The sequence below is a fragment of the Hylobates moloch genome, unplaced genomic scaffold (genome assembly GCF_009828535.3).
Source record: "Hylobates moloch isolate HMO894 unplaced genomic scaffold, HMol_V3 SCAFFOLD_7, whole genome shotgun sequence".
Lineage (NCBI taxonomy): Eukaryota > Metazoa > Chordata > Mammalia > Primates > Hylobatidae > Hylobates > Hylobates moloch.
This window is the reverse complement of record NW_026652282.1, coordinates 34,124,381-34,136,650: the sequence shown is the minus strand read 5'-3', so window position 1 is coordinate 34,136,650 and position 12,270 is coordinate 34,124,381. Positions and strand designations below refer to the sequence as shown.

Below are 12,270 nucleotides of genomic sequence, written 5' to 3'. Positions count from 1 at the left end.
CATGCACGAGGGGCACTAATTAGTGCTGTTGAGGCCGAAACTTCATCAGGTCTCACTTCACTAGAGACTATGAATGGGGTTCTAATTCCAAATGCAGCACCCATACAAACTGGGTTCTGGGAGTCAGCTTTGGCATCTGGGATACTGTCTTTGGTAAAGGGGAAAAACAAGGCAGTAGGGGAGCAGAGAGCATACAGGCAAGCTCAGGGGGAACTGAACTTGGCCAAGCACAATAGTGGGATCTTTAAGTGTGCAGCAAGATGGGTTAATGAAAAAATTTTTTAAAAATTAAAAAAAAAAAAAACACAGGGCCTGGGAACAGATGATGCCAGACTTTCGAGACCCACAGTAACACTCTCTGTTTTCCACCTGTATCTTGTTTTTTTTCTTTTTCTTTTTAACACATGTGTGTCTACTTCTGGCTTTACTATTATTTATGGAGTCAATGATAAAATTTTGAGAGAGCAAGACAATTAGTTTGGCTTGCCTTTATAGTCTTAGAAATCTTGTTATACAGATACACACTTGTGCCTTACTGAAGCAGCTATTTAAAAACAAAAAATAGAGACAGGATCTCACTCTCTTGCCCAGGCTGGAGTACAGCGGTGTGATATTAGCTCACTGCAGCCTCGACCTCCCAAGCTCAAGCGATCCTCCCTCCTCAGCCTCCTAAGTAGCTGGGACTACAGAGGCAAGCCACCACACCCAGCTAATTTATTTTTTTATTTTTTTAGAGATGGGGTTCTCACTATGTTGCCCAGGCTGCTCTTGAACTTCTGGCCTCAAGAGATCCTCCTGCCCCAGGCCTTGCAAAGCTCTGGTATTGCAGATATGAGCCACCATGCCCAGCCTGAAGCAGCTATTTTTAAGGAGTATGTAATCCATATTGAAGGTCACTGCTTTATAACGGGAGAGAATCATTTTATGCAATGGCTACACAGAGAAACAGTGAAGATCAACAATGAAGGTTTCAAGCTTGGTGGAATTCCCACATTTAGAATTTCTTGAAAATTTCAGGTCATATGACATGATCTTTGGAAAACAACAACACCACTGAGGAAACCAGCTAGCCTATATGTACCCTTTACACATTTCAAGAGGTTTCAAGAATCCTCCTCCCAAACACCCCTTAACTGAGTTCTGCATCTTGTGTATACTCACCTCATGACGAAACACAAACCCTGAAATGCCAGCTACGAGCTCAGCCAGGAACACCAGGGACAGAAACATGGCATACTGAAAATTAAGCACACAAAGACAAAGTCAGATACATCAGGATTAAGAAGAGGGCTTCTTCAGGGTAGGTTACTTTCAATCAGTGGGAATTAGACAAGTCCTCACACTCCCTAGACAAAGTTTAGAAAAAAATCTAAAACATTCTTCTCTAAATTTACCCACATAAGCCTCAATCTAGGAATGTGTGTTTAATATGCATATGTATTTTGGAGTACACAGGCTGGGAAGAATTCACTGAGAGACCGGCATTGTGCCTATCAGCTTGGCTCACCTGGAGAAATCTGGAACAAACTTTCATAACTAAGGTATCCACTATTTGTTACACTGGAATCTTTGAGCTAGAAAAAAACCAAACTGCTCTGAAGGTCACGGGACACATTGTGCCCTGTCTGGGGGTCCTTTTTTACCACCTTCCTCACGATGGTCTGCAAGCCAATTCCCTGCGGCCCATTCCATTTTGAAACTGTTCCAGTTGTTGGAAAGACTTCCTTTCCCTTTGGCCACAAGTCTGCCTACTTCTAACTTCCACTCACTGGCATTGGTGCTGCTTTCAGAAGAAATAAGAACCAGCCCAATGTCTTTTCTCTAACGCTAGCCCATCATATGTGTGAACACAGCCAGGATGAGAACTTGCTGCCTGGGCAAACGCCTCCAGTAGTCTCAACCACATCTCAGATGAAACAGTTACAAAACTGCTTCATTTGGAATTGTATCCCTCCCATCTGGGCCCAAGAAGCCAAACGTGTGCAAGATGATGTTCCTCTTCAGATGGGTGGTCATCACTGGACACAGTAGCCACTGCAGCTTTCCTGTGGAGTTGCCTGCCTTTCTTGCTCGGGATGCTGCATGGAGTTTATAGTCTTTCAAAAAGTAAATACGCTATACTACTAATGACATTTGCAAGCATCTAACGTCTTTAGTGCTTTTCATCTCATGCTGCTGATACTTCTCAAGTTTTTTGCATGTGCATGCACATGCAAGCATGTCTAAATTCAAGGGTAGTACATGGTATTTACGAAACATTAAGGATAACTTTGAAAGGCAGATAAAAACAAGAATTGATTCCTTACCTACAAGGCACATGTCTTACAATCTGCTTCTTATCTCAAAATGAAATATAATGGTTTTGACCATTTGCAATGGCCCTAAACGATGCTGTGGAATTTGGATAGATTGCATGTGGCCACATTACTTACCTGTAAAGTATACATATGTCTTATAAAGTATACATATGTATGCTGAGTCATAAATTTTTTTTCTCATCTAGTGGCACATATATCGAAAAAGGAAATATTGGCTTAAAATATCAATTTCTTTCTAAATATTAACAAAATTCTCTAGAAAGCACAGCCACTCAAATACTAAACATGTAGTTATGAGAATGCCCCATGTACATGACTTCTTTCCCAACTTCATACAAAATGCAATTCAAAGCAGAGTTTGATGTGAGACTCTCCCATTTTGCTGATGGGATAAGCCTAGACTCTTCCAGAAAGTTGGGTGGGAAAATAACTGTTAGCAGGCAGGTGGAAGAAAGGGCATTTATCTCTGTAGTCAGAAGTCCTCCTAGGTTTGAATCCTATCTTGTTATGACCTACCTCTTAGAAAAGAGGCAGCCTCTCTGGGCTTCCATAAAGTAGACATAGTTATTTTCAGTTGTTTTGCAATTAATGAGGTTATATAAGGACTGCAAAATTCTAGACTGACAGTTAATCAAGTGACTTCCGCTCTCATCAGCCGAATCAGCAGTTTTCTGTGTCTGGCAAGTTTCCTGCCTCTAGGAGCTTTCAGAGAGTGGCCGTTTTACCTACAGAAGGCGTTTGCCAAAAACCTATTGGGAAGAGCTTGTACTAAATACAGGTTGGTAGGGGTTAGAGCTTTTTTCCCAAATGTAAACATTGGAGTTGAAATAATCCTAGCTTTGGAAGGAAACATACAAGGGTTCAAATCCCAGCCTTCCATACATTAGCTGTGTGAATTTGGGCGGGTTATCTAAACCCCCAAGTTCCTATCACATTACATGAAAATATAACCTACACTGCATGGTGGTAGTGAGGAGAAAAATAAAATGTCATATGCACCCAGTATAGCCTCTATCACATAAAAGGACTAAATCATATTTTAAAAATTTTATTGTTTTTAACAAACATATAATAATTCTATATATTTATGGGGTACAGTATGATGTTTTGATACATGCATACTCTGTGTAATGATCAAATCAGAGTAGTTAGCATATCCATTACCTAAAATACTTCTTCGTGGTGGGAACATTCTAAATCCTCTCTTCTAGCTATTGCTAAATATATAATACATTAATTATAGTCACCCTACTATGCAATAAAACACCAGATAATTCCTCCTATCTAGCTGTGACTTTGCACCCATTGGCCAACCTCTGCTCCTCCCTCCCCTGTCTCTAGACAAAAAAATAATAAATGCTGATGAGGATGTGGAAAAGGGGGAACTCTTATACACTGCTGATTGGAATGTAAATTAGTACAACCACTATGGATAACAGAGTAGAGGTTCCTCAAAAAATTAAAAGTAGAACTACCATATGATTCAGCAATCCTACTGCGGGGTGTATACCCAAAGGAAACGAAGTCAGTATGTTGAGGAGATAGCCACGCCCCCATGTATACTGCAGCACTACTGACAATAGCCAACCTAAGTATCCATACACACTGGACACAATGTGTCTATACACAATGGATTACTATTTGGCCATAAACAAGAATGAAATCCTGTCACTTGTGACAACGTGAATGAATCTAGAGGATTAAGTGAAATAGGGCAGGGAAAGAAACGACTAATAACTGCCTGATCTTACACATATGTAGAATCTAAAATTTGATCTAAAAGATATTTTTAAAGACCTAAATTAAGCTCCAAACCAAAAAACTTCTCTACTTCCTAAAATGCTCACCTGCCAGTGAACTTGTGTTAGGAGAAGAAAATGGTAGTGTGGTGTGAAGCCACCTCCAGAAGAGACCAGAACTAACTATTCCATTGTTTATACACATATCCTATTTTATGACATTATACTCAGCTATGGGATACTTCTGCCCCACAAGCAAATTTAGAATTAGAACATAAAAATATCACTTCTCCCACCCCTCTCCAGTCATAGTATTTGGGCCAGGAGAAACTTTGGTGATTTAGTCCAATTCTATTTTGTTACAATTGGAGACAAAGGTCCAAGGAGGTTACATCCTTGCCGCTAAAGACTTTAAACAGTTAGTTGGAATCAGTCAGGTCTCAACACCACATCACTTCCCTTCTTGTTTGAATGGATGGTTTTTTAGAATTTTTTTTTTCTCTGCTTTTGAAGTTAATTCTCCCCTTGCTACTCATTGTGCTAAACAAAAGGTTCTCAATACTGGCTACAAGACTGAATCCTCTGGAGAGCTTTTTAGAAAATAAGATGCCAGGGCCTCACCACCACTGAGGAGTCTACTTCAACCAGCTAGTGGTGGGATGCTGGCAAAGGTTTTTGCAAATGGCTTCCCAGGTGATTTAATCATGTATCCGGAGTTGAGGACCACGGCACTAGACCAAAAGAAACCCTAGTGTTTATGAGAAGTACTAGAAGGTAGACTCAGGGTGTTAGAATAGAGTGTCAGGTGACAGCAGCAGAAGCGCCTCAGGATGGGCCTCATTATGGCTTGCCCATCAACCTGAAGAATCAGTGGTGGCTGAGGCATCAGCCTCCTGTATGGTCTGTAGGATAGAAAGTGGCGAAGTCAAGCACCACTTCTATGAGATTGACAACAGAGACTGACTGCCCAGTGCTAGTTGGGAAGATGGTTCCTTTGGAATGAACCACTTTCACGCCCACATATATCACTAGATGGTATTAAATGTTACTACAACCTGGGGCTACACAGGGACAGGCAACTTGGCCCTGATGGAATCTTTGCTTCTCCTTTCATGGAGTAAGATGCCTGAAATAGATATTTTTAAACAAAATTTTATTTTGAGGAGAGGTCCTTGCTAATTTTTATCTATAAAATCCTTTACCATGAATCCCCATCAATGAAGAACATGAGCAGTGAGTAGAGAATTAGTTCACTGCTGTACCTAAAAGTTAAAAATCACAATAATAGCCTTTCAATAGTCTGCCCTTATCAACTGGGACGCATCACTGCTTCATCTGTCCCATGAGAGTATGCACCCTGCACTGGTCCTGGTAGCCAACACTTGACACTGCATAAGTCCTCTGGGTGGCAGGCTCTGGCTTAGCTCAACTCTCATAGCACTGAGACAGGGAGTACAGGTTCAGAGAAGACCACATACATGCATCCATGCATGGCCAGGCTCAAGGAGGTGGAAAGTATTTCTCCAATAGGAACTTGGAGGTGAAAGTCTGCTTATGTTCAGGATGCTGCCTTGCCCACCAAAGCTGCATATCACATGCTTAAGGAGACTTCTAAGACATAGCTCAAAACTGAAACAGAGCGAGGCCAGGCACGATGGCTCATGCCTGTAATCCCAGCACTTTGGGAGGCTGAGGCAGGTGGATCACGAGGTCAGGAGATCAAGACCATCCTGGCCAACATGGTGAAACCCCGTCTCTACTAAAAATACAAAAAAATTAGCCAGGCGTGGTGGTGGGCGCCTGTAGTCCCAGCTACTTGTGAGGCTGAGGCAGGAGAACGGCATGAACCCAGGGGACGGAGCTTGCAGTGAGTGGAGATCATGCCACTGAACTCCAGCCTGGGCAACAGAGTGAGACTCCGTCTCAAAAAAAGAAAAGAAAAGAAAAGAAAAGAAAAGAAACAGGGCATCTTGTCATGAGGATACAAATGTACTACTGCGATTACTGGCCACTGCTTTGTCATCATCTACCCGGAGGGACTGGGCCTAGATTTAGCGTGCCAGGCTGTGTTTGGGGTTGTTTTTACCTCTAGGGGATTAAAGGATGGATTAGGAAAGAGTCTGGACTGAAATTGTTAAGGTCTTGTCTGTGACCTCAAGACGAACCACTTCACCTCCATGTAATTTACATTTTTACAAAAATATAGTTGAGAAAGCAGTATTATGTTGTGGCATACTCACCAATTTCAGCATCCATGGGCTACCACGACATGTAGCAAAGCATCCAAACAGGCCAAAGACAACAATAGTGGTGCCAGTTCCGATGAGCACATAGGGAGCATTTGTGGAGTTCTCGGCAATAAGGGAGATATAGGTGCCCAGAGTAAGCTTGCCCCAGACTCCAACAGCCAGCAGGATCACCCCAGTGATCTGAAAGAGGGAGAGGAGAGTGTGAAGCTATTGCCAAGAGAGGTGAGAATCAGCACAGAGCAATGTGGCCAAATTTGAAGACTTAAGTTTCCGTGAATAAGATGGTACTTGCTGTAGGATTCCCTGAGCAACGAGAAATGTCAGAGAGTGTTAACTAAAATCATCATAAAGACACTTTGTTTTTTTTCCCCAATAAACATGCCCCTTACACAATCCCATATGCAATTATTGTATTAATTAGAAGTCAAGCCAACAATAAAGAACTTCTTTTTTAAAAAGCAGTTTACAAAGCACATACGACAGGTCTGAGAGCCTTCCCCCAGCTGCTGCCTGACACCAAGCTGGGTATAACCCCATGAAGAATGACAGCTGCCCTCTTTGACGGCATGTGTGTACACAGTATATTTTATGGACATCCTGCACAATGTTTTCAGGAACACAGTGATTCCCTTTGACTATTATTGCAGAAATTTCCACAAAAACAAAATATTCCAAATATTTTTGAATCCCTATTGATGTGCTGTCTTAATATTTTATTCAATATAAAACAACAGAAGAATCTGCATAGTTCCTGGAATTAGCTGTAATGCGATTTGCCAAATCCCACTGATCAGTCCAAAGGAAATCCCTATAGCATGTCTGAACTAGAACCCTGCATCAATCAGGCCTTTACTTTATGGGATAGATTCCAGGCTGCATGCTATGCCTAACACCCCATCCCCTGCAGGCCACACGCCCTGGCAGCTTTAGCTGCTAAAGCCACTGGGGTTGCTTTATGTCTCTAACCATCTCCCAAGCTGGTCTTTCAGGTCACCAATAGCTTAGCAACTCAAACTGACAGCCTTGTAACTGCTACCACTTCTGATACCGCATGAAGCTTGAAAGAAACCTGGGTGTCCAAGAAAGACCATCTCCAGTTTGGCCCCACTCTAGAGCCTAATGTCTCGTACCAAATGCCTTGGATCCCTGTCTAGTTTGCTCACTCAAGTGAGGAGTCAAGGTGAGAAAACTGGAGAGAATTGGCATGATACAAATCAATACCCACCTTGCCAAGGTTTCCCTTGTCAATCAATACACAGTTCCTAATATCTGCGACCACCACCAAATATATGCTATACCATGAACCAAATGGCTGGGCCAGTGAAGATGCTTAGACCTCTCTCCTTTATACTCTGAAAATGCTTTCTGTACTTTGGAACCATCAAGCTCCATTATCAGATTTGTGTGTGTGTGTGCAGGACCAAGAATGGTACCTGTACTTTTCACTGCATAAGGTAAGGGTGAGCTATACCTGTATGCGGGGAGAGGTCAGTAAAAACAACTAGAGTTTGGTGACACTTCCCCACCCCGGCAGCCTGTCTACTTTGTAGAACCCTTACCATGAAAGACAGAATTAAAGGTTTTAAATCAGAAAAAGATTGAGGAACTAGTGCTACTTTTATTAGGCAAAGAGAAACAATCGTGATGCAGTGTTGCGGTGAAAGTGTTTGACATTAATATTTGGGAGAAAGTGGCCCTGTGGAGGTTGACTGCCTTTGAAAAATTCCAGTGGAGATGGCCTAGCGAATTAAGAAATCCAAGAAAACCAAGAACACAGATGTTGCCAAGAGTTCTAAGTCCTCTGCTGACACCCGGTGGTTGTTTAAAAAAGTACTTTCCTTGAGCAGCCTCTTCTGCCATACTCCCCCACACGGAAACATAAAATGCCTTTTACTTGCTAAAATCAAATTTTAAGAATCAACTGTCAAGTCATTAGGGGTAAAAATGCAATGGACACTATGTAGAAAAGGACAGTGCCTGTGCTATCTTTTACTAATGCCTAGCACACTGCCAGGCACAGAGTAAATGCTTACTATTCCATTGAGAAAAATATATATATATATTTTATTTCTCTGGGTCTTAGAACCTGTATTTTATAAAACAGAGCTTATCAGATGCCACATACTTACACAACTTCTACATCCGGTAAATACTGCGAGGTGATTTAAAATGGGACCAAAGAGAAATTTCCCCCATACTTTCCACCGTAGCATTATCAGCCTAAGCTGTAAACACCACAATGTAAATGTATTGAACAAAAGCAAAAATTCAGTTAAGCTAGTCATTGTTTAGGCTGAATATATGCCTCATTCGGAAACTTGTGACTTCATGGTATTGCTCCCAAAGATACAGGAACACTTCAAATACAAACTGAGCAGCTGCATTCTGTGAACTGCTATTGCTGGTCCTTATTGGAATGTGATTGCTTTAATGAAAATGTATACTGCTAATCAAGTATGAGAGTCTGATAACTTACATTTCTGTGACCAGTGATTTCATGAAGTTCAGTTACTACCAGAACAAATCTTACATGCAGTATGTCAAAGTTAACACAAATCCTGATTTTAAGGCAAACAGTACCAAGATCATTTTAATGCCTTTTCTTTCATAACATAATTTATCCTAATGGAATCATTGCTTTGTATATGAAGCCTCTCCTCAGGTAAGTACAAAACCTATATCAGTTTGTTAAAATGCTCATAAAATGTAAATTACACAAATACTCCATTTTCAGAAAAAGACTTTTTAATTTCAATAGGTTTTTGGGGAACAAGTGGTGTTTGGTTATGTGAATAAATTCTTTAGTGGTGATTTCTGAGATTTTGGTGCACCCATCACCTGAGCAGTGTACACTGTACCCAATGTGTAGTCTTTTATCACTCATCCTGCTCCCATCCTTTCTCCCCAGTCCCCAAAGTGCATTGTATCATTCCTATGCTTTTTGCATTCTCACAGATTAGCTCCCACTTATGAGTGAGAACATACGATGTTTGGTTTTCCATTCCTGAGTTACTTCACTTAGAATAATGGTCTCCAGTTCCATCCAGGTTGCTGCAAATGCCATTACTTCATTCCTTTTTATGGCTTAGTAGCATTCCATGGTGTGTGTGTGTGTGTGTGTGTGTGTGTGTGTGTGTGTGTGTGTATACACCACATTTTCTTTATCCACTCATTGACTGATGGGCATTTGGACTGGTTCTATATTTTTGCAATTGCGAATCGTGCTGCTGTAAACATGTGTGTTTCTTTTTTGTATAATGACTTCTCAGAAAAAGACTCCTTATAATGACCTCGGTGGTTTTTATAAGTTCGCCAGTGGGTGCAACAAACACAATACTATGAACACCATGTTGCATGGGAGAGAAAACATCCAACATCCTAACCTTGACCCAGTCAAGGTTAAGCTTTAGAGGGACTCATGTTCCTCTTAATAACGTGGAAACTGGGTTAGACACGCCCCTTCCAGCACTCATGTGCTAGGAATCTAAGAATAACCTGAAGAGGAAGTCCTTCTCCAATATTGCTATTGTCATACTCAAACACTCCTGATGAACCAGCTCTGTTCAGAAGCTTGAACTCCACTCTATACGGTTCCAGGAAAACAGCTATTCTCTGGGCAGTTCCCAATCTTTGTTCATGATGATCCTCTTACCTAGAATTCTATCCATCCTATCTTCTTACCTATCCATCCTAGCACTCTATATCCTAAATTCTTATGGTACACACTGTACTCACTCCTCTCAGCCTCCTCAAAGTCACTCTGCAGTATACCATGGTCCTTCTGTACCCTACTCATCCTCCTGTGCATATCCAGGAGCACAACCTCTTGAGGGTGGGAGCTGAGTACCTTGCACACAGTCAATGTTCTGTACCTATCCATTTAACGAATGAATAAGCAACCAATTGTAGAGTTAAGAAAGGAAAAGAAGTTTCATGTTAGCCATCTATTTGCTGTACCCTCTGAACCTCTGTGAAGAACTATCAGAAATGGTAAGAATGCTACTTTGGACCAGACAGGGCCAGTAATCTGGGGAAATAACAAGGCTAAAGACAAAGAAGAAAAGATTAAACGGACAAGGGAGAAAATGGTTAGGCTGCAGCATACCCTTAGGTGACAAAGACCATACTTGGTGGTAGTAGTGGTTGGTGGTGGACATGAGGTGGGTGTTAGAAGAAATTGCCAGATAGTTGAAGGAAAAAACACACCTACAAGCAAAGGGCTAAAGATCCATAAAACACTCTAACTGGCATTTTATCACATTCTTCTTACTATAAAAATGTTTCTCACTACAGATAAAAACCATACAAAGATAAGCCCGAGACAAAAGCCACTATCATATGTATAAATTTTTTCTTGGCTCCTGTCAACACACATTCACTCCACACATGTACTTTTTGCAAGCACCCACAGAAAAGTCATGTCTCAAGCATGACTTTCGAACTGAAAAGCAAGGGACTTTTTTTTTCTTTTTAAACATCTCTCTCCCGCTGTGAGGTGCAACGAGTAAGTTCGGAGTTCACCAAAGCAATTGTGGGTCTGAGCTCCTCAGAGACCTCAAATCCCTAAATCAATCATCAGCATATGTTACCTTTCTCATGGAGGTTTTGCTTCTTTCTCAGAAGAATTGATCAGCAAGCAGCCAACACTGTGGTTCGGCGAGGAGGGAGATAGGAGACCATAGATAAACTACATGACTGGCCTGGTCAAGGACCAGCACCACCTTATATGCTCCCAAATCAACCACAAGCCAGGATGGCCGGCCCAGCCTTCCATCAGAAGTAACCAGGCTGAGGCTCTCCCTTTCTTGCTTATTCCTGGCATCTCATTTTCTGTGTGCTTACAACACAGCTCAAATTTTATGGGTAGCAAAGTACCACTAGCTACTATTAATTTAGGCTTGGTGAAGAGACAGAGTAAAGCTATAATCATGGCATCAGAAAAGTTAGATCAGAACTGAAAAGGCTTCTGTGTGATGATACATATTACTTTAAAATTATACTCAAAGAAAACTTAGATAGGTGTGGCAATATGCCAAGGGGTATCCAAAATGCTCTGAAACAGACTTACTAAGGTTTATTTTCATCCTAAAATGGCCATTAGGGGAGCAAGTAGCCAACATAAACAATTCTCTTTGCTCTTGCCAGGTCAACCTGGCTAATGCTGGTAAGTCTCTGTGGATCTTGTAGCATCCTGATCTTCAGAGAGGTGCCAGAAATAGGGGGCTTCCATCTTTCTCACCTGTCCAGAGGCATTTTACTTGAGCCCACTCTGTTTTGTGCGTGCAGACCACAGACCTTATGATGAAACTGCTGCAACTGCTGTGCCAGGTCTGAGAGGGCAAAGTCCTTATTTTCTATCATTAAATCCTTAATACAAGGTTCATAAGCCCCACCTTCTATGTGAATATATACACATTATTCTAATGATGGCACAAGTTCATATTTACTATATCATTCAATTAAAGAAAAAAAGACACCAAAATTGAATCACAGAGGTACAAGCTATCAAAAAGAGACTGCTTACTAAATAGCCATATGGAATAGAAAGCACTGCATCTAAAAACCAACAAAAAGAAACACACAGGCGAGATCGTAGGCAGAAGTCTTAGCTAGATTGCATTTTAGTTGACCCACAATTCAATCATCCCAGAGGTTTACAGGTTAATTCCTTCACAGCAACTACACACAAAGGTATTGTGAAATATCCCCCAGAGGATTCTGTAACTCAGAAAAAAATGCATGACACTGAAACTCCATACACATCATCAATAATTAAAATCCACGTTCCTCAGATGTTAGGTTTTAAGAGGAAAAGTACCTGACAAACTATTCTCTTAGCTGATTCTTACGTGAGTGTGTGTGCCAAGGGGACAAAGAGGAGGAGAAATCTTTGCACAATGTTGGGACCTGATTAGGTAGAGGTGGAGAAAGTAACCAGAAAAGCAAAGAAACCAGCAGCTTGTA

At 41.3% G+C, this 12,270-nt stretch overlaps 1 protein-coding gene across 1 annotated transcript in view; it reads right to left on the bottom strand.

Annotated features, from left to right (window-relative positions):
- TSPAN7 (tetraspanin 7) overlaps positions 1-12,270 on the bottom strand; it is a 125,237-nt gene that overhangs the window by 16,428 nt on the left and 96,539 nt on the right. Inside the window, exons 2-3 of the mRNA XM_032756734.2 lie at positions 6,298-6,486; positions 1,162-1,236 (exon numbers count right to left, since the gene is read on the bottom strand). Coding sequence (XP_032612625.1) covers positions 1,162-1,236; positions 6,298-6,486 — 264 coding nt within the window. The remainder of the gene's footprint in view (positions 1-1,161; positions 1,237-6,297; positions 6,487-12,270) is intronic.